The sequence below is a fragment of the Sciurus carolinensis genome, chromosome 6, assembly GCF_902686445.1.
Source record: "Sciurus carolinensis chromosome 6, mSciCar1.2, whole genome shotgun sequence".
Taxonomy (NCBI): Eukaryota; Metazoa; Chordata; class Mammalia; order Rodentia; family Sciuridae; genus Sciurus; species Sciurus carolinensis.
Genome location: NC_062218.1, coordinates 58,969,778 through 58,994,146, shown reverse-complemented (window position 1 = coordinate 58,994,146; position 24,369 = coordinate 58,969,778). Strand labels below are relative to the sequence as shown.

The following is a 24,369-nucleotide window of genomic DNA, read 5'->3' as shown; positions in this document are numbered from 1 at the left end:
TTCTTGTTGGCAGATTCTTCCTTTTAGCCCTCTGAATATATCAGTCCACTATCTTCTGGTCTCCAAAGTTTCTGATGAGAAATCTACTGATAATTTACTGAGAATCCCTTGGATGTGGTGAGTTGCTTCTTTCTAGTCATTTTCAGGATTCTCTGTCTTTTGAAAATTTGATTATAATATGTCTTAGTGTATATCTCTGAGTTTATCTTATCTGGAGTCCACTGAACTTTTTAGAGACTGGCATTTGATTCTTTCATCAAATGTGGGGAGTTTTCGACCATTATTCCTTTGAATATTCATTTTGTCCCTCTATTCTTTTCTTATGCTGGTCTGCTTGAAGGTGTCCCAGAGCTCCCACAAGTCTGTTCCCTTTCCTTCCACCTTTTTCATTTTGTTACTCAGATAAATTTCCACTGTCCTATGTTCAACCTCACTGATTGATTCCATTTGCTCAAATTCGCCTGTGAATTCCTCTAGAGAAATTTTCATTTCAGTTATGATAATTTTCTGCTCCAGAATTTCATTCTGCTTTCTTTTCAGGATTTCTCTTAATTGATATTTCTGTTTTCTTCAGATTCTCCTTTAGTTCTTTTGAACATCATTAAGGTAGTTGATTAAATATCTTTGTCTAGTAGATTTGCCATCAGATCTTTTCAAAGAGTAGTTTCTACTGATTAAAAGGGTCAAACTTTCATGTTTCTTTGTATGAACTGTGTTTTCTGGTTTGCTTTGTTTGTTTTTCTTGTTGAAAACTGGGAACATTTGGAATCTAATAATGTGGCAAGTCTGGAAATTGGATTCTCCGCTGGATCTTGCCAAAATGAGGGGGGAAGGAGGCAAAACAACAATGGTTGCTCAAGTCTTTGTCTAGGACTCTGTGATTATAAAAGCAACAATCAGTTTGGAGAACAGATCCAGATATTTGGAAGACAGGGTTCTTTGTGCTCACCCTAGCTCCACAAGTTTTAGTACAGGTTGCTCAAGGAACATGGACAGCTGCTTCCCATGAGGCTGGAGCTGAATTTTGTAACCAAAATTATCAGCAATTTACCATTTAAGTGCTACCATTCCCTTCCAGAAGCTACAAGCCTTCAATAGCTTACAGAGTTCTAAAACAGTTACATCAGACAGATTCTGCCAATTTTCAAGATGGGGAGACAAAACTCCTGTTCCTTCCTGCCTTGTTAATTTCTCCAAATCTTCTATCTATAATGGTTTTGGGGAAAATGTACACAGAATAAGAAAATATAGAAAAATGAAGAGTAACTGTCTGGGTTATAAGACTGAAGGTAGTTTTTAATACTCTTTCCCTTTTCATGAAAAATATTAGTTTAGAAAAATAAGGTGACCATGTGTGGTGACATGCCTGTAACCCCAGCGCTTCAGGAGGCTGAGGCAGGAGGATTGGGAGTTCAAAGCCAGTCTCAGCAACAGAGGTACTAAGCAACTCAGTGAAACCCTGTCTCTAAATAAAATACAAAACAGGGTTGGGGATGTGGCTCAGTGGCCAAGTGCCCCTGAGTTCAATCCATAGCACCCCACCCTCACAAAATACTGGCAAATCACATACAAAAACATATTAAAAAGATAGTGTGCACTATGATTAAGTGGGGTTCATCCCAGGGATGCAAGGTTGGTTGAACATAAGAAAACCAATAAATGTAATTCCTAACACCAATATACTTGAAAGACAAGACTCACATGATTTATATCAATAGATGCAGAAAAAGCATTTAACAAAATACAGCATCCATTCATGTTCAAAACACTAAAAAAAACTAGAGATAGTACGAACATACCTCAAGATTGTAAAAGCTACTTATGCTAAACCCAAGGCCAACACCATTCATTCCCTCTAAAAACTACTACGAGGGGCTGGGGCTGTGGCTCAGTGGTAAAGCGCTCGATGGCATGTCTGAGGCCCTGGGTTTGATCCTCAGCACCACATACATATAAATAAATAAACAAATAAATCCTTATCATACACACACACACACACACACACACACACATATATATATGCACACATACTGAAACAAGACAGGGATGCCCCCTCTTTCACCACTTCTGTTCAACATAGTCCTGGAAACTCTAGCCAGAGGAATTAGCAGAAAGAAATAAAAGGGATACAAATAGAAAAAGAAGAATTCAAACTACCCCTACTTGCCAACAACATGATTCTATATTTAGAAGACCCAAAAAACTCTACTAGAAAACTTCCAGAACTTATAAATAAGCTCAGCAAAGTAGCAGGATATACAATTGACACCCAGAAATCAATTGCATCCCTAGACATCAGAGATGAATCAAATGAAAAAGAAATTAGGAAAACTATCCCATTCACAATAACCTCAAAAATAAATAAAATAGGGCTGGGGATATAGCTCAGTTGGTAGAGTGCTTGCCTTGTAAGCACAAGGCCCTGGGTTCAATCCCCAGTACCGCAAAAATAAATAAATAAATAAATAAATAAATAAATAAATAATAAAATAAAATAAAATATTTGGGACTCAATCTAACAAAAGAGGTAGAAGACCTGCACAATGAAAACTACAAAACTCTAAAGAAAGATGAAGGTGTGAGTGTGGTGGTAGTGGTGGTGGTGGGGGGGTTCCACTGATTGGACAAAGCAGAGTGGGGTAAGGGAAGGATGGGAATGGGAAAGACAGTAGAATGAATTTGACTTAACTTGCCTATGGTTCATATATAAATGTTCTACCACTGAGCCACAACCCCAGCACTATGTTCCTGATTTTTAAAGAAACATTTCTCCTAGCTAACGTCCAATATACTCAGTAAGTAAAATTAGAAAACATTTCCTCTGCTGTCAGGGTGTAAGTCATCCCACCCATCATTATTTTTCCACATAAAAAAATACAAAAAAAGTAGGGTCATATCTGTCACAATGACTGTCAGAAATCTTCCCTCCTGATTAAAGACGTGCACATCAGGTAAACTCTATACTAAATTATAAATATATTTCTAGGACATTTTACTTGTGTAACTGCCAACCCTATTCTTTCCTTTAGGCATATATAACTACACAATTAACTAGAACTGGATAGGATGGTCAATTCATAGTAATCTGGTATGAAAGGGAAATTAGATTTTTTTTTTTTTTAACTTTGGGAAATTCCAAGAGAGTCAGGAAGAGTTGAAGCTGTTTCAAAACCAAGATAGGAAAATAGGTAGTGACAATCTAAGGAAACAAAAACCAAAGGTAGAAGGAGAGAGCAAAGTTTATGAATAAACAGGAACTATGACAGATAAAAGAAATAAGATGATGAAAGTAACCTACATTAACGGTAGCAAGAGGCAGGTGACTAGACAGTCATTGCACTTTGTTAACAATAAGACCACACAAATATTAAGTGTATAATAGCAACATTCTTTGCAGGTAGAGCATTCTAAACTTTCTTGGTCTGGGGTAATTTTACCATTTTCATGTAACATAGACTGGTTTCTTTTCTCTGTAACCTAAAGGGTTAGTCAAAATTATGACATCAACATTTGTGGGATCTTCAGATTTTCAGTATTTATTAGATCTTAGCAGACATCTTTGTTCGACTTTAGTACATACTGCCAATTTTTTTCCAAAGTATTTGCTCAACTGTCATTAGCAGTGTATAAGATTACCTGTTGCTCCACATCCTTACCAACACTTGGTTTAAAGTAGTTGTTTTTTATTTTTATTTTTTAAGCTATTCAGTGGATGTACAAGGTAGAGTTCCCTAAGGTTTAAATCTGCATTACAGGTATAACCAATGGTATGGTATTTTTTTAATATGTTTATTATCTATTTGGATCTACCAGTTAAAATATTTTAGCTCTCTCCCCTGACCTGAGTCTGTGCTAAGGATTGAACCTGGGGCTCTGTAATATGCTAGACAAGTACTTAAACACTGAGTTATATCCCCAAACCCTGGCCTACGCCCTCCCACCCAAGTTTTCTAAACTCATTATACTGATTTCTGAGAAATTCCCTGGCAAGAAATAAAATTTGTCAAGTTATATCCCTTCAACTGATTATATGGTATATATCGGTTAGTTGTCTAAATATTGTCTTTCCTTACTGTTCAGTATAAAATACTCCCAAATGTTTTTGCCAACTTGATAAAAGATAACCACCTTTCTAGAGAGAAGAACCTAGCTGAAAACTCCACAAATTACTGATCCTTGTTCCCACTAAGATGATTTACTTTATTAAGCATTTAGGTAAGAAAAGTTCAAATTGTAGATGTTGGTTGAGATGAATCCATCTCTCAAAAATAGCAGGCAATGAAAACTGACAAATACAAATAAAAAATAAATATAAAGTTCCTCTATAAGCCCTTGAGAGTTCAATTATTTTTATTCCAGAACACTACAAATACTAAAGAGGCAGGGCATCTTGTTTTCCTTCTTGATTTCATTACCCTCACCCCTCAACAGGGCTAATAGTGTGAAATGATCTACCTTTTCTTGTTCAAAAAAAAAAAAAAAAAAAAAAAAAAAAAAGAAAAAATCATTTACTAACAATGTGACATGGATTGCCACATACAATTTAGTGATTAACTCCCACTATTAAAAAGAAAACAAATTACTGATTTTAAAGAGCAAAACATTAAGTGACAAAATAAGGTTTTTTTGTACTTAGGTCAGTTGTGATTCTACATACTAATGTTCAACAACTTATCTGAGAAAATGGTAGGGCTCTAACTATTCTGGCAGCTACTATATTTGCCCTTCCCTCAAAATTTAAAACCCTTAAATGGGAAGTAAAATAGACTTTAACTTTTTTCTTCCACCATCATCATATTATGTAAATAGTAAGTGGATAAGTTTTAATATACTCATGAAATTACTCATATAAAGTGTGCTTTAAAAATGATAGTTAAAAAAATTTATAAAAAAAAAAATTTATATTGGCATCCACCCCCCAGTACTTGGAGGGAGGTAATCAAAGCCAGGGAATCATGCATGCTAGGCAAATACTGTGCCACTTAGCTACAGTTACAGCCCTTTTTATTTTTATTCCGACGCAAAAGCCTCACTAACTTGTCCAGGATGAGCTAGAACTTGAGATCTTTCTTCCTCCCTAAGCCTCCTAAGTAGCTAAGATTATAGGTATGTGCCATTGTACTGGGCTTTATATTTGCATTTTTAAGCTTTGACCAATTAAACCAGATTTGAATTCAAGGTTAAGTTTATATGGTCACAATTTATAATGTAGGCAAATATAGAAGCATCCATGTAGTGGTTAAGAAAATTTTCTAATATTATAGTTGATTAAAACTGGCACACACACAGAGACAATATGACTTTACACGACCTTGATATTTTAAAATTGCTAAGTAGTAACAGGTAATTCTGCTATCTAGCTCCTTACCCTACCCTGGTCCTGGTTCTGGGGAACAAATACTTAGCTATTTTAAAATAGTTTCCTAAGATGATGTCAAATTTAAGACAAAAGAAGTTCAAGGTATCAAGGAAAAATTGCTCCTAAAATTAGAAAAATTATAGCAAAGTCAAGCTAACCCAGAGAAAGCATGGAGAAAACTTTTCAATACTGCAAACAGCTAAAACTATTTCTTCTTTTTTATTGGCAGTGTAGGGATTGAACCTCTATCACTGAGTTATATTACCAGTCCCAGCAACATAGGTTTTTTTTTTTTTTTTTTTTTTTTTTTTTGGTTGGGGGTGGTACCAGGGATTGAACTCAGAGACACTCAACCACTGAGCCACATCCCCAGCCCTTTTTTGTATTTTATTTAGAGACGGGGTCTCATTGAGTTGCTTAGAGTCTTGTAGTTTTACTGAGGCTGGCTTTCAACTTTTGATCCTACTGCCTCAGACTCCGGAGTGAAAAGCTGCTGGCATTACAGGTGTCCACCACTGTGCCCAGCACAGTGACATAGATTTAAAAAGACCTTGAGTCTTGGCATCACTTAGGAGTTTTGAGCATCATATAGACGGTTCAAGCCATGGGAATTTTTTTTGCCAAAAAAACTCCACTTCGAGTAAAAGGCATAAATTCCTTTAAAAAACTGTTTTCCACATAATTTCCTCAGATTGAGAATAAATCTTTCTTTTAAAGCTATTCAATAATGCTTCACACATAAATTAGGTCTTCACAAATGAATACAAACAAATCCACAAATTTAAATTGAGAAACAAGTGTCTGTCGATTCCCACTACAGAGAATCAGTATCTATGTAAAATTTACTACTTGGAGTCTTCCTCCCTAATTATTTACTTTGCTATAATTCCTCATGTCCTGGATAATTTTCAGAATGTGAAGAAAGTCTGAGTAGTCCATGATTACCAAAATTTTGGGATGTGCTAAGGCTGCTCCCATATGAAAAGAAAGAAATACTGTGATTACCACAAACTATGTCAGAGCCCCAAAACCTAACTTTTTCAAGAAGATTCTTAAATGTGCTAGTACCAGGAAAGCCTATCTGCTTGTTTTTATGGGGAGTTGGGGTGGGAGAATGTACTTCTTTCATAATAAACAGAAATTGTCAAATCAACATCTTATGTATTCTAATGACAGAAAATTCTAGGAATGATCTTAAGTTGTTTTTTTTTTTTAAATAACACCATCTACAGATGATTTATCACATTTCATCGATAAACTAGTTAGGAAATGAGCAGATAGGTCTTTCGATAATATATATGCAAGCTTTATTTTAAAAAAATGATCATTTAAGCCAAATAAAAAACAATCATCTTAACATTAATACAGATTTTACTTTATTAAGAATGTTTATATACACCATCTCATTTGAATGGTAACACGGGAGATGGCCAAGAGATTTTTAAAAACCAAAACGAAATCCCATCTTCGAAAATAATTTACTTAGTGTTGTCTCAGGACATAGGAGAAATGCAGAATATTAATGGAGCCTACTTGAAAAAGTGAGCACACAATTTCATAATAAAACTATGGTTCTAGTGTACATATACCATTTTCCATGTATTAAATTGACAAAGAATCTCTGAATTTAAGAATAACCTTAAGAATACTTTCTCCTGCAGGGGTTAGTCTTTAATATCACACTAAATTATGCAATATCTGATATATGGATAAAATATGAGTTATAGAATCATCTAAGACTTTCTAAGACTTTTCTTACAAAGAACGAGTCATTCTGGAATAAATACCAAGGAGGAAAAAAAAATCAACAGAGCTAGGAAGAGTATAAACCCCTAATGTATTTGTCAGTAAACATTTAAAAGGGGAGTAAAGCCTTTAAGTAATTTCCCCATAAAATGTTTTAAAATAGGGGCTGGGGAGATAGCTCAGTCGGTAGAGTGCTTGCATTGCAAGCACAAGTCCCTGGGTTCGGTCTCCAGCACCGCAAAAATGTTTTAAAATAGTGTATATTATTTTCAACTGCAAATTTTGTGTGACCAATGCTTTGCTAATTCCTTATTAATGATGTCTAAGTCTTTAAGGAGCTTGCAATCTAAAATAACACCATAGGTAAGAAAAATACATGAATATTGTGATTTAAGGAGTCCATGATTTAAATTAATAAAATGTATTTCATATGAATACATTCTTACAAAAGGGAAGAAGTACTTGTCAAAAGCCTGGTCCTCAGGTTGGAAAACCTAGTGTGAATGCTAGCTCCTTTACTAACTGGTTTGACCTTAAACAAGTTTCTTAACCTTTCTGTGCCTCAATTATTATCCTATAAAATAGGATAATGTTTATATAAATGTGTAGATAAAATGAGATAAGGTATTTATTACCATATCAGGCATACATTCATCCTCGAAAATATTAGCTAATATTATTATCACCATCATTATTACTGAACATGTTCTGAAGATAGAACTTCTATTTTCTGTGCATGACGTGTGTGGAGGGGGTGAAGCAAGTGAAATGTATCAATACAAAGAACTTATTATAATAAACATAAAGGCCTCCTGGAAGGAAAGAATGGTTCTTCAACCTCTTCTTCTATTTTTTTTTTTTTTTTTTGGTTTTTGTTGCATGGAAGGATTTTTTAATTTAATTTTTTCATATTCATAAAACACCCAAAGTTTATTAAAAATAAATATTTTAAGGTAAAACCTTGAACAAGCTTTAAAAATGAAAAGAACTCAAGGAATAAGATTATTTCACTATGACAGAAAAGTGTGGCATCCTGAGATGTCAGACTGGACATAAACGGAAGCAAAGTCTGGGTCTTCCTTTTCAAGGCAGAGTCTGAAGGAGGGCTCAGAAGATGACAGACACCCTGGACATAGCAAACAGTGGTGTCAATCTCTTAGATTTTTGAAAATTACTAAAACCTGTCATGGAAACTCTGACAAACAGGGGAAAAAGAAGGAAGAAGAAAAAAGCAATTCTGAAGGCCTATCCAATAACAGAACAGAAAAAGATAAGTCTACTGTTTCAAATGTTCTGTCTAGCTATCCTAAGGGCAGCGAGTATACTGAGGATGTTAAATGCAAATTGAACTGAATAAGCTGGAATTATGGGAGCCCAGGCTAGCTGTGAAGTACAAGTCTTTGTTTATTATGACTGGGTTGTTTTGTTTGTTTTTGTTTGGGGATGAGGGATGGTAACATATATGGCATATTGACCTTTCCTCCTATAATTAACTTATCAAGGTCACACGGTTAGTACATAGTAATTCCAGTATTCAAATCCGTATTTGCCAGACTCCAGAATCTAATACTGAAGCACTAACCAATATAACATTACTGCCCCTTTTTGACAATCCATAAGCAGAAAGATGAACTCATATTTATCTTTTATATGTAGGCAGGAGTCTCAGATGATACACTCAGAGGTGACTTACAAAAGTGTTTTCTAACAACTGTTATAAAGAGAATTAACACAAAACTAAATCCTAAAACACCATGAACTAAAGACAGTATAGTCTCAGGCAAGGTGCTTAATTTTAATCTAAACCTATCTCCTCTTCTGTAAAACTATACTTTCCATACTTTTCAAGATGCCAGAGAGAAAATAAAACTCATATTACTTAGTATAATGACTATTTTGTTATACTAAAAAAATAGATCCTATCATTATCACACCTTAACAATTTGATAGCAATAGTGAAGATTAAGACAACGATGCATGCTTACATGGTAAAATTACTAAATTTAGATTCAAAACTCAATATTCATTAATGATACTGAAGAATGAATCAGGAAGCATCTATCTCCCTACCCCTGGGTAAAAAGGAAATAAAAAAATAAGAACACTTTGCTGATTATATCTGGTGACAGCATTGGAAATTTCTACTTGTGTTAGCTGAATATTATTTTCAGAGTTTATATTCTACTTAAAAAATCACTGATGTGCTGCTTTGTTGGCATATATCACATATTTTACTTTTGTGCATTAAATAATTAATAATAAATTTCTTTGTCTATGAATCAACAAACTCTAGAAATAAGAAAGGGAAAGTATGTGCAATGAATTTGCAAACATGTAGCTGAATCCTTCCAAGAACTTAAAATCACCAAGAATGTGTAATCTTAGCTTAAGTCCCATTATTCTGAGAGAGACCCAAAGATTTTATCTACCCAATTTTCAATTGGACAAAAAAAAAAAAATCAACAATATATGAAAGAAATATATGCTTCATGCATTCATTCATCTCTAATCAAGAGAGAAAATAAAAATGGGAACTTTTACAAAGCAATTCTGGTTAGACATTACTGAGGAGGTAAGCAAAATAAAAATGAATTAAAACACAAAAAACTAGTCCTAAAATCTAAATTAACTGATTAAGCCTTCAAAAGGTCATCTCAGGTAAAAATACAGAAATGAGTTCTACTTAATAACATCTTTAATTAACGACAAGATGACTGGCTCTAATAAATATGGAAATAGTCTTCTCTACTTATATGTACATTTAGCTACTCTCACTAAATGTAAAACACTTCTTCCAGGAACAACATGGTATAATTTACTGAATTTAGTTTGACTTCAATACCCTTCCTTTTCCCATCATGCCATAAATGGGGATATATAGTAACTTTGGTAAATAACTTTACTTTATATGTTATTTATTCCTTACTATAACTTTGAGCATAAAGTTACAACCCCGAGAGCTGAGAATACACACTAAGAGGTTAATTCCATGCCCAATGTCACAAATGGCAGAAGCTAAAGTTTCCATCCAGGTCAGCCTGGCTCCACATCACTGAGATTCTGTAATCCTGACTTCATTATCTCTTTTAAATAATATAAAAATGATTCTAATTTTTCCATGTTTAGACTCTTTCCGATAGTAATAATACCAAGATTATTAAGACTTAGAAAATATTTTAAATCAATATAGTACTAAAGTTTAAAAAAAAGTTCATCATAGTAAAGTTTTCTTTATGCTGAGGGAAACTCATAATAAATCAAGAAAGAAAAGCTAACAAATGATCAATATCAAGAAGAATGTGCATATGGCATTTCAGATCAGACAGGTTTTTCTTGTTTTGTAGTATGTATGTGCTGTGACTGATAAAAATAACCAAAACAGGTGTTTCAACTACAAGTCTGTGAAACTCATATGAGCAAGTACAGGCAAGAATGTGAACAGGCATAAAGTTCTCTTTAGTCACACACAAGAATGGCATGGTGATTTTAGAACTTTACCTATATCTTGTTTTATTATATTACTGAATTAGTAAGGCAAATTTATTAATATCAACATGTTTTAATCTATTTATCATTTACTAACAGCAGAAGTCAAAGACTGGTTTTAAATTATAAGAATGTGTATAAGAATGTGATATTTATATCAGAAAAACTTTTTGTATGTTTATCATTAGATAGCTTCATATTTATAAAGATTAAATAATGTTCAAATGTTTGCACCAAGAATTTACCCAAATGGTTGTAGGTGACTACAAAAATTAACATTGAAGTTGTTAAGTCTTAGGATCTTACAATCTTATGTTATTTCAAATCCTTTTTACTTAGACATTTTAAAAGGTATTTATCATAAAGCCAATCCCAACATAAAAATTAAGGTATACTTAATGAAAAAGTATATTTTTGTTTCAACCAACAATGAAAAATATTCATTCTAACAATACCTTAGTGTAAATGAAATATCAGAAATTATTTCAAAAATTTACTTCTGTACTGCTTTAGTCTTTATAATTCATATAATGCTCAATTTTTCAATAATAACATATCAAGACTGCTTTAAAGAAGTTATCACCAGGACTAATCCTCCAAAAACAATAAACATCAGAGATCTTACCTTGTGCTGTTCTATGGCATCTATCCACTGCTGTCTATGATCTGGGTCCTGAGCACGAAGATACCAAACACTATCATTTACACTAATATCAAATCGACATTCATCAAAATCATGAGGCTGTGGAGAAAAAGAAGAAAATGAAAAGCAAAGTTAACTATATTCTTAGAAGTACTGTACAGCAAAAACATGAGCATGCTCATTCTGTGCTGCTGGGAGACTTGTTATTCTTTAATTTTTCTTCTCAAATAACTTCTTTGTAGATGTCTCAGAAAACAGAAAACATGTCATAGTTACCAAGTCCAAGTTTCATTCATAACTCCTACAAATAAGGTGACATATACACCATGAACATCTATTTAAAAAACAGAGTTAACATTATTCATCAAATACCTCAAGTTAGCTTAACTCATAGGAATAGCACCAAAAGCACAATTTTTTAAATGGACAAAGAAAGTTTCAGAAAGACATTTACTATCTTTTTCCTTACTCCATTATTCAGAAGTAAATTCCCATTATGAATAACTTTATTTCATTAAATTTTATAAAATTTAACACAACAGGATAAAATAGTGTTAATATTTCCTCCCAAGTGTCTAAAATTAAATGCTAGGCTTTTACAAGTCTTTGACAGTGACAGCCAGAAAAGCTTCCAAAGAAGATCAAAAATAAAATGAACATTAAGAGATGTACGTGAGAAAGTCAGAGGAAACTCTCTGTACCACAGTAGATGCATCTAGTGAAAATGTCAACTTTTGATTGTGCTTTAGACTCTTCATATGAATATGTAAAATAAGTATTTTATATTCTTGTTTTTCCCTCAAAAAAATGAATTTGAATATGATAGGACTGCACCAAATTTACCACCTCTTCTACTAAGTATAGTAGAATCAAATTCCTTTCCTGTGAGCAATTCTATTCTTAAAGGGGAGGGAATCCTCTTTGGTCAGGGTAATAACTAACTTATTTGTTGAACATAGTCTACAGAATTGTACCTTCGGGGATTATTGTTTATGCTTTACCTCCTTTAACAACATCAATCTTTCCACAATGTTCTTTAGCCTATGAAACGATTTCTCTTTTAAGACAATAAATCATGGTTCTAATTGTCTAAACATGCCAACAAGTAAAACACTGCCTGACTTACTATATGCTGTGCCTCACAGCACTATAGTGGGTGGGAAAGTATGCTACAAAGAAGTAAAAGAGAAAAACAAGATAATGCATACCCTACTTCAATAAGTACAAATACCAAAGGAGATAAGACAATGTTGAACATTCACAAAGAAAATAATGGCTACAAATTTAACTGCGTGCTATATATTTGAATAATGGTGCCTAGTTACTGAGAAAAACTTCTTGGAGGAAATGAAATGTAATGCTATATTAAGAACCAAGGGGCTGGGGAGATAGCTCAGTTGGTAGAGTGCTCGCCTCGCAAGCACAAGGCCGTGGTTTCAATCCCCGGCACCACACACACACACAAAAAGAACCAAGTAAAGAAATTAAAAATGATGAGTCTTTTTTTTTATTTTAAAAATTTTAATTAATTAATATTTTGCAGTGCTGGGCTCTAACCCAGGACCCTCAAACATGTTAGGAAAGCATTCTACCTCAGTCTATTGTTTTAAGTTAGCCCAGAGGTTTTTAAACTTTTACTCCGTGATCTTTCTTATTATATTTCCATCCCTTATTTCTCAAAATGTTTCTGTATTGTGTTCAATATCCTCATTAACGCTTTAGAAAAAAAAGTTCATAATTTACTAATTCCAGCAAACACTTTTTTATGCATGCAATTAACCAGTTCTACCATCAATCTGCAAAATAGGTACATAAAAGATATATATGCACCACTGATCAAAATATATAAAAAGTTTGTGAACAAAGAGTCTTAAATCTAAACAAAGTAAAAAAATGAGAAGTAGGGCAAAGGAAATGACAGATCTGGTAACAGCATGTGTTTAAGAGAATAAATTGAAGGTAACAATTATGTACAGTACATATATTTGGCAAGATAATATGTGACTATAATAAACTAGTAACATAAGCTTTGTTACTAGTTTTTACTATACTGTATTTATTTTCTGGAGTACTCCAACTACTTACTTAAAAAAAAAAAAAAAAAGTTTGCCATAAAAAGGTATGCCATTGTTACATTACCAGCAGTCTACACCGCATCAGAGGCCACACTGAGTGACCTATACCATCAAGATTTATGTAACTACACCCTGGGATATTCATACAACTATGCAAGTACCTAATGACACATTTCTCAGAAAGTGTCCCATTAAGCAATACTTGGCAAAGAAGTAGACAACAGAGAAAGCAAATACTTTAAATGATATTTTCAAAGATGAGAATGCAACAAATTTAACAGAAAAGTACACTATAACCAGGAAAAACAGACCCAGAAAGATCAATACAAAGACATTCTGTGAAGAAAATAAAGGAAATGCTAGTCACTATTTCTCAGATATTTCACATTATTCCCACAGACCCTCCCCTCCTGGAATAGGATTTTATCTGCCAGTTTTTTTGTTTTTGTTTTTGAACAAACCACTGTAACAGGTAAAGTTTTACTCCCCTAATAACCAAGGTGTCACTACCTCCGAGAACACATGCTACAGAAGAAAGTCATCTATAAGAGGTAGGTCTCATGTTATCTCATGTCAGTATTCATTGTTAAAGACAAAAAAAAACTCCAAAAGGTGAAATGAATATATGGTTCTTACATCTACTATCTACCAAAATAACCTTCTGGGAACAAAAGAGGCATAAATACACCAATAAAAATATGAAAGAAAGTAATGGTATGTAGTAATTGACTTGGTAGGTCTGAGAAAGCTGAAAATTAAATATCTACAAGAGAAAAGAACACAAAGAATCAAGTCAAATTGTATACAATGCTAGAGAAGGGAGGGAACCTGGCCCTAAGGGTGAAGACATGGGTGGAGTTGAAAATAAAACTGATTGAGCCATTAAAAGATGCAAAGAGGTTCCTGGAATTCCACATGCCCATCCCAAGCATTGATGACTATCCACTTAAGGCTACGCAATAAATAACCAGAAGCTCCACTCTCTACTCTGCTACATTAAATCATGAATTCCTACACGGCAGAGGGTGGGCTCTTTATAAAGACAGCAGTAAAGTAGATAAAGAAAAGTATTCCGATCTCTTTCTTGACTCCCAGAAGGCTAGGACCGATACTTACTCCTTCTAAACCCCTCTGTAAGAATAGTCTATGGGAAAACTAATCAAAAAAAAAAAAAAAAAAAAAAAAAAAAAAAGGGAGGTGGGCATGAGTTAATGATACTTGAGGGCACTTTATCACTATGAAAGTTTTAAACTGTGAAGAAAAATTTACCTTTCAGAACTGGAAGATGTGTTTCACTAGAACAACGGAGTAACAAAAAGGGAAAAGAGGCAACCAAGATTTGGGAGAAGAAGAACGCAACAGAAGAGAGAAGCAGAGGCATTTTTCAGAAGACATTAAGGAAAAATACCAGCAGCAGAATTATGTACAAAGCCCAAAAATCTAGATTAGAACAGTATGATAGGAAGCATTACAAGGGATTTTTTTCCAGTGGGTGAACAAGTAGAATGGAAAGATTAGCCATTGAATTATCTGATGTAATTGTCTTATTTTTTCATTCATGTCAAGCATATTTTTTCCACCTCAATGAACCTAATTATAATAGTTGCTTTAAAATCCTTGTCATATAATTTTAACATGTGGTTCATCTTGAGTTTGATGTTTGCTCAGGACTTTTTCCTTGAGACTATAGCTACTTCCTGGTTTATTATTATATTGGGTAATTTTGGGCTAATATTGAACACTGAAAATGTTAGACTGTGAACTCTGGAGTCTATTATATTACTCTGAAAAATATTTGTTTTGTTTCGCTGGCATTAACTTGCTTAGAATCAAATTGTCAAGTCTTTCACATGTTTAACAGACAACAACTAGGATCTCAGTTCAGATTACTTTCAATCTGGCCTTCTCACACAGTTACTGCCCTCAAGTCAGGGAGACTGGGCAAAGTTTTAAACTCAGAATTTGGGGTTCCTCTTTCCTAGCTCTCCCGTCTTTTGAGGTCCCTACCTCATTTTTTAGCACCCTTGATTGTAACAGGTAACTTTCCCAGGTTTAGTCAGAAAGATAGTTGTTTTTTCTCTTTCTCTTTTCTTCTCAAAACACTGGGGACTGGACTGGGGTGGGGCGGGGAGGGTGTGGGGGTGGGGAGGTGCTTTACCAGTGAGCTACAATCCCAGCCCTTTTGATTTTTTATTTTGAGATAGAATCTTGCTAAGTTGCTGAAGCCAGCTTCAAACTAGCTGATTCTCGGCCTTCTGAGTCACTGGGATTACAGGCATGCACAACCACATCCAATTTGGCAGCTTTTTTTTTTTTTTTTTTTTCTGTTGAGATTTGACTTTAATTCTATCCAGTTTTCAAATATACTGCTAAATACTAATGAAGACCAAACACTTATAATTATCTCAGTTTAGCACCTAACTCTTACATACAAAGTACTAAAATTTCTATGCCCAACAAGACAGTTAAATAAATCCTATAAGATTGAGACAACATGAATCAGTGTTCTCAATTACAATCAACAGAAACTGACTCTTGTTCACTTAAGAAATTTATTTAAAAAGTATCAGGCAGCTCTTATAGCTAAGAAATCTGAAGAACTGAAATTAGAAAAGAGAAAGGAGGCAGGGGAGATTAGGTGACAAAATCCCACCCACAGGTATCATACATTTGTATGGATAAAGCTGCTTCCCCCTCTGGACAAAGGAAGTCAGTACTGGCACTGCTGATGATAGAAACTGGATGCTGCTGTGCCAGCACTATCAGAAGAAAAACTTCCAGTCTCTGTTTCTTTGTTCTAGAATCAAAGTAAAGCTGGAGAGGGAAATCAGGAGAGAGAGAAGACAACAGAACAGCACTCTAAATGGCTAATTTGCATACTCATGCTAAAGGGAGTTGACCATATATATATATAGGGATGGTGGGATGGGAGAGGAAATTAAGTATCTGGCCTTCATAAATTGTACATGGGATACATTCTACTCATACAGCAGGGAATACTCAAAAGCAAGGAAACTTTGAATGATAAGTATGACACTTATCTTTAATACACCTTTCTATACTGTTTTGTGCTACTGAAATCAATATTCTGCAAACTATCTTTCTCCTTTGTTAGGGTCTGCCAATATGGGGCACTAGCTAGAGACCAGAAGACAGGAAGAAGACAGAACTTTTGATTTTGTTTGCACACTTTTTAAAATCAGCATTTGCCCAGCAAAACTTCTTAGCCCTGACAGTGGCCATTATTTCCACTCTCCAAACTCTTTTAGAACTCTATATACCATTTTAGAACTCTATACCAGCTTCATCTAGCTACTTCAGAGGTACCAGCTATTCAAAGGTCACTTATTCCTGGGGGGAGAAGGGGTTCAAATACTATAATGTGTGAACTGACATCAAATGGGAATTTCACAAATTTAATAGAAAACAGACTTTAAGCAATTGAGAATTTGATAAATGTCAAGCTATTCTAGAAAGGGGTTGACATCATAATTACACCAGTGGTTAAGTGTTTGTGTTCCCAAAATTGTATATGTTGCTATATAGTTTTTTGGATTTGTTTTTGCATATAAACTTTTTATGTAAGAAAGTTTTGTTTTTACATTTAAATTAATTATTTTTTAAATTTATCATTTCTTTTTAGTTATACTTGACAGTAGAATTCATTTTTATATAATTATACAAGCATGGACTATATCTTATTCTAGTTAGCATCCCATTCTTATGGAGGTACATGATGGTGGGATTCACTGTGTCACTTCTTACATATGTGAGGTAAGCTCCACAATATTCTCCCTTTTAGACTACTGAGACTGTTAGTACCAATTATACTGTGTATATATTCCACCTTCTAAATGTCTGAAATGAAACTGCAGAGCGCATTTCCTTTATAGCTCTGCTGGTAACAGTGATGAATTTGTCCTTCTCTATCTGAGCCTCAATTCCTTAGTACTTCTGGATTTTTAGAAGTACTCACTGGCCTGGCAGCTCTTTCAACTCAGAGGATTAAGTCTCATTTCAGGAGGTTCCTGAGATACTGGTCCTAGTACCAGCAGGCAGTACCTTTCCTTCAGTGCACTGAGTGAGTCCCCATTCTACAAGGCTCTCCCTTCCAAACTTCTAGGTTCAGAGAAGTTGTTTCCCTGTGTTCCCCTAACCTAAAAAGTAGATGATCCTTATAGTTAACTGGCTCTATATTACCTCAGTGTTTTTCTTTTATTCTTTCATTTTCCTCCATCTATTTAATAATAATCTCCTGAAATTATTATTATCTCCTGAAATAATAATGTCCTGAATAATCTCCTGAAATCTGCTGAAATACTAAAGTAGTTTCTGGTCTCAAGTACACCTCTGATTGATAGATCATTTTGGACTAAAATTGCCAAATGTTGACTTCATGATAGAATATTATACAAGCATTAAAAAAAATGTTTCCAAAGTTCAGAAATTTAATTTGACACTTAGGAAGAAAATAAGGGGGTAACTAAAATATATGTACAATGTGACCCCAATCATACTATTGCCTCAATAGCACTGTGGTTTGCACTGTAGATGCACATGAGATTAAAGACTATCTCTCCCACTAAACTATAAACCCAAGAGAATACAGATCATTTTACACACAATTATATTCCAAGACTGAGCACATGACTCTTGAAACCAAATAAACATTTGTTTACTGAATACTGAGAATGAAATTCTGAAAACAAATGTCCATACAAAATCAAAGCACACAAATATTTATAATGGCATCATCACAACAAACTCAAACTGAAAATAATCAAAATGTCCTTCAATTTGTGAATGCTAACACACTTGGAATATTATTTAGCAATAAAAGTGAACAAATTATCGACATATTCAACAACTAAATGGATCGCAAGGAAATTATGCTAATAGAAAAAAGCCAATCTCAAAAGCATATATAAGGTATGATTCTCCTCCTATAACATCTTCAAAATGAAAAAATTATAGAAGTGGAGAACAGATGAGTGGTTCAGAGGTCAGAATTTAGAGTATGACAACAGAAAGATGATGGCTATGACTACAGAAGGGCAGCAAGAGGAATCTTCTATATTTTGACCATGATGGTGGTTACATGATAAAACTGCACAGAACCATACACATATGCACACACACAGAGACTATGTTAGGATTGGCAAAATCTGAATTAAGGTCTGTAAATAGTACTACTGTCAATTTCCTGCTTTTGATATCTTGCTACAGCTATGTAAGATCTTATCATTGAGGGAAACTGGAGGTAGCATACACAGACCCTCTATACTGTTTTTACAAACGTCTATGAATGTATAATTATTTGAAAGAATTTTTAGTTTTTTAAGTAAAAAATACTAATAAATTTAATCAAAATGCAAAGAAAGTTTGTCTCTTAGTGTTAGAATTACAAGTGATTTTTCTTTTTCAAATTCTTCTATATTTTCTAAGTGTTTGATACTGGCATTACTTTTACAGAAAGAAAAGATTAGAAGGAAAAAGGGCTGGCTCTCAGTCTTGTCATTATAGCTTGGTTAAGTAAAATGGCAATGAAATTACTTGGCAGTACAACATACAGCTTGATCAAGCAGAAGATTTGTTCAATTAGTATTATATCATGAAAGTTAGTTAAAAATAAATGATGATATTTGTTCAATCTTAAGAATACTGAATTTAGCCCCACTATGGTTGAGCCATTCCCTGATGGACTACTTGAGATAATCATGACTGTGCAAGTTAACACCAGTGAGGACAGAGATATTACAGAAGGCTAACTGGCTATATATTCAGAACCTACCACAGTCATGATCTTGGGAAAGTCCCCACGGTCCAAGGAATGAAAACACTGCTTTGCAAATACAGAAACTAGATCTTGTCAGTGTCCCAGATAGACAGGGACTAAGTCTTATGTTGCTAAGAGGTTTAGGTATGTATCAATAAACATATACTGCCAATTTAATTATTTCAGTGAGGAACAAATACTATAATCCAGACATTTCAATTTTCTGGTAAATGTGACCCTTATAAGATCCTACCCAGAAAAACTAAAAGATAATATGAAAGTTTCAGCATGGAATTAAAGTAAGGAAAATTAGAAGACATATAGTAGCTATTTACACCAAACATAATGCAATATTTTTCCAACTTTTCTTTTAAATGAGAATCTGTCCATTACTTAAATTATATATATATATATATATATATATAAAATTAAATTCCATGGTTGAGCACAGTGGTGTATGCCTATAATCATAGTGACTCAGAAGGCTGAGGCAGGAGGATTGAAGCTTGAGGGCAGCCTTGGAAACTCAAAGAGATCCAGTCTCAAAATAAAAAATAAAAAGTACTGGGGATATGGTTCAGAAAGATAAAATGCCCAGGTTCAATTCCCCATCAAAAAAAAAAAAATACATATATATATATACATATACATAGACACATACACATACATACATATAATAGATGAATAAAAACTAGATGAATGGGGGACGAAACAAAAAGCCCTACTAAGTATTTTTCCCTTTCAACATCATAGCCATTCTCCCTTAATGACTTCTGAGATACTTTACAAAATGGTGAGAAACAATAAATAGTTCAATACACTCTTAAAAGTATGCTGTCCGTAGTGTTTTCCTAAACTTGCCAAAGATCTTTTTATTCGATACCTATTTTTCTGTTTAGGAACTTAACTGTCAGCTAATTTTCTTTTACCAATTACCAATTTTCAATTGAGCCTTTCCTGGAATAGCTGGTATATACCCATATAAAGAACTCTTCTATTACATGTTAATTTCTAGCCTATCAAGATCCAGAAATGGTATATGGTCTTCTTGTGATCTTTGGCAATTACTTAAATCTCTCAAGTTTCAATTCCTTATCTATTAAAATGGGGGTAATAGTGATACTTCTTTTATAGGATTGTTCAGAGTATTACGTGTAATAAACATTTTGTATGTGGAATTGTGGAAAGCATTTTGAATGATATATGACATAGCAAAAGCACTCAAATGCATATAAAAAATATTGTGTGACAGCATAACTATAATTACTTCAAGGGAAAATAAAATCGGGCATTTTAAAATTCTAATTCAGCTGTGAAATAGTTTAATCTCTAAAATGTCTACTTAACTCCATCTACAAGGATTATCTAAATGTATAACTCGAAAACAGAATTATAGGAGGAAAAATGAAATATATTTTAGATAATCTGTCAGTATAAAGTATTTTAAGATGTATGTGTATAAAATGCTAAGTTAAATTCTTCTTACTTCCAATTTTTGACATGGGGCTTCAGATAATAGTGCCCCAACTCTACTGAAATTTAAAAACTTAGAAATCTTGACACTGATTTCTTCATTGTAATTATCACTACCTCTAATATTCAGTATATATAACAGAATGATTATTAAAAGGAAAACGAGGTCTGGGGATGTGGCTCAGTGGCAGAGTGCTTGCCATACATGAGTCCCTGGGTTCAATTCCCCAGCACCACTGAAAAAAAGAAAAGGAAAATCAAATCACATTAGTCTTCTGTTCAAAACCCTTCAATAACTATGCAACACAAAGTCGTATACCTCTTCCAACCTACCTCATGGCCTTTATATTTGCTCCTTCCTCTTCCTGGAACACTTTCCTAGAAATTCATTCATTGCTTATTTAGCCTGTTAAGGAGGTCTTTTTTTGTTTTCTTTTAATTTATTTTTGTTCATTTTAGTTATATATGACAGTAGAATGTATTTTGGCACATTATACATGCATAGAGTATGTATAGTATTTAGGATCCCACTCTTTTGGGTTACGTGATGTGGAGTTACCCTGGTTGTGTATTCAAATACAAGGATAGGAAAGTTATGACTGATTAATTCTACTGTCTTTCTTTCTTAAGGTCTTGATTTAAGTGAATTCTTTCCTTTGCCATCATTTCTAAAATTTCAAGCTCTACCTCTACTATCACCTCTTCGCCCATGTATCTTTTCCATCCAGTTCAGTTATAAGCAAAGCTGGTAAGTTAGGTGATCAAAATGGTAGCCTGTTGAGTATACCAAAACTATAAAGACTAGAATACTAAAATTTATCTGTTGACCAGGGCACTTCCTTCCCTAAACAACAGTAGAGATAAAAATTATTTGGTCCCTTTTGCATGTGTAATACCTTTTTTCTCAGAGATATTGACTGATGCCTTGTCCAGTGTCATTATGAAGAAATCTGTACATCTTATCCAAAAGATAGGGTGTTATGGTTTGGAACTTAAATGTTCCCTGAAAAGTTCACGTGTTAGGCAATGCAGGAATGTTCAGAGGTGAAATGATTAGATCATGAGAGCTTTAACATAATCAGAAGATCATTTGATAGATTCATGATTTGAATGGACCACTAAGTGGTAATTGTGGGCAGGTAGAGCATGGGTGGAGGTCTCTAGGGGCATGGACTTGGGGACTATATCTGATCCCTGGTTCCTCTCTCGTTCTCTCTCTCCTGCCTGAGGGCCACAAGCAAAGCAACTTTCCTTCTCCACACTCTTCTACCATGATATTCTGCCCAGAGCAATGGAGCTGGCTGACCATGGACTGAACCTCTGAAACTGTGAACACAAAATAACTTTCCTACTATAAATTGTTGTTCTCAGGTATTTTGATCACAGCAACTAAAAGCTGACTAACACATGGGGGATGGGTACTTTGCAACCTGAGATATGGGGGAAAAAATTTAGAGTTGTCCTTTCAATTCAAAGTCCCCCAAATAAACAAGATCTTGAGCCTTTCTAGTAACTACTAACTCCTTAAAAACCAATTTATTTGTGACTTCTACAAAGATGGTATCTGAAGATATCTGATGACCTCTGAAGATATGATACACATAAACAATGCTGCTTCCCCCTGCCATGGAAACTAGGACTATAAATCCTGGAATATTATTTTCCCTCTTTAAATATTGATAATATTTTTATCCAGGGAGCTGGTTCTAAAATCTATGTTCCCTTCCAAACTGTTTTGGTAAGCAAAATTCTAAAAGCTTTAGATATGTTTTCATTTGATTCTGTTTATTGTTTTCCCTCTTGTCTAATATATCAAGTATATAGCTGTAGCTAAAAACAGGGCAGGGTGAAAAGTCTGTGTTGTAACCCAGCAGTTCCTATTTATTTATTTGTTTGGTACTGGGGAATGAACCTAGAGCCGCTTTACCACTGAGCTACATCCCCAGCCCTTTTTATTTTTTGAGAGAGGGTCTCACTTAGTTGGATAGAGCCTTTCTAAATTGCTAAGGCTGGCAATGAACTTGATCCTCCTGTCTCAGCCTTCCAAGCTATTGGGATTATCAGTGTGTGCCACCGTACCCAGCTTAGTTCCTTTTTAGATAAAATATAATACAACTGTCTAAGTTTTCTACTTGCATAGCTGAGTTTTCATAAAACTACATCCTATTCAGTCTGAACTATGATACTACCAAATCTTCCCTGTTATAGTCTTTGAAGTCTCTTAGGTTATTCCTGAAAATCTAAATGCTAGCTGATAAACATGGAAGAAGTTTGCAGAGTTGGAAAATAACCATTTTGCAACCATTAGAGAAAAGACTGGGTAGGTAAGCATCATAAATTGTTGCTGAATCAAAAAGAGAAAAGTTTGATGAGGAATAGAATTTTTACATGGTCTTAAAATATCTTATCACGAAGCTTATATTCTAGTTCTGTCAGTAAACTTGCAGCAGAAAATCCAGACAACCCCTTGACCCTTTGATGACTGAAATTAAAGACATAAGTGAAAGGCAGATATCATCTGTGTCTCTGATATAATACCCTGGAGAAGGATGCTATATCACATTAGTAGTATTCTGTCAAGGATGTATAAATTGGTTATGATTCAATCAGAAAAGTCCAAATGAATATTATATTAGATAAGTGACTTGTTCTTTTTCCCAAAAATATCAATGTAATCCCAGAAAAAGAAGCTAAGGAATTGCTCCAGATGAAAAGAAACTGAAGAGACATAATAACTAAATGCAATATACATTCTGGAGTGAATTTTGTAATAAAGGGAAAAAGGGGAAGCTAAGGAGGAGGATCGTAAGGTCAGCCTGGGCAACTTAGCTGGGGATGTAGCTCCTCAGTGGTCAAGCATCTCTGTGTTCATTCCCCACTACCAACAGGGGGAAAAAATGTGTGGCAGGAAAGAGCAAGTCTAGAAAGATAAAGACACTGAAAGAAGTACAGCATGCTATGCTAGAGGTAAGATCGTGAGAGGAAGCCTGGTAAAATATGAGATTTAAGAGGAAGGCAGTGGTCAGACCATAGAAGATCTTGCAATACAGGAGAGTCCAAAGCTGAGAAGACAGAGAGATGATAAAACTTTTTTTTTTAATCATCACTAGACCAGATATCCTTTCACTTAAGAAATTCAGTTATCAATTCTTTCATCTTAAAGATATCAATAATATATGCAAATAAAACAAAATTCAAATGTGACAGAAATGTTCTGTATAGTCCTTTGCAGTCCTTTGTAATGCAAGATTCCTAACAACTCGGAGGAAATCAGATGAAATCTTCAGACTCCTTCTCAGAATGTTTTTCCAAGTATAAAACAAAACATAAAATTATAAAGGAAACCACTATACAGAACTCATAACAAAAAAGCTTTAAATGAGATGTAATATGTTGATTTAAATTAACACATTAATATCTGGTAACCACTAGTAAGATTTTGAGATACCTGAGATACCTGCAATATATGTAATTCCATGTGACAATATTGGTAATTTTGGTTAGTGAAAAAGTCACAAGTACTAACAATATGGCCATGATTTCTGCTACACTGACAAAGAAAATGTAAAATCTCATTTGACAATCACTAAAAATAAATATGTATTCTTTTTCCATTCTGTTTGTAATCCAATTATGGACTTCCTGAACTCAAATTTTACTGGTAGTATTCTATGATTAAAAGTTCCCATAACACTTACCAAATTATATTGCTATATCATGTGTATGTATGAATATGTGACAACAAATCCTTTTTTATGCATGCTTATAATAAAAATGGAAGAAAAAGTAGGTTTGATTGTAACCAAAGTGT

General features: G+C 34.0%; 1 protein-coding gene and 1 non-coding gene across 2 annotated transcripts in view; one reads left to right on the top strand and one right to left on the bottom strand.

The window, feature by feature from the left end:
• The window catches only part of Cert1 (ceramide transporter 1), a 112,024-nt gene that overhangs the window by 67,816 nt on the left and 19,839 nt on the right, over nt 1–24,369 (bottom strand). Inside the window, 1 exon segment of the mRNA XM_047555712.1 lies at nt 11,217–11,333. Coding sequence (XP_047411668.1) covers nt 11,217–11,333 — 117 coding nt within the window.
• On the top strand, nt 2,374–2,447 carry Trnat-ugu (transfer RNA threonine (anticodon UGU)). Its single transcript has one exon. It is a non-coding gene; the product is annotated as a tRNA-Thr (tRNA).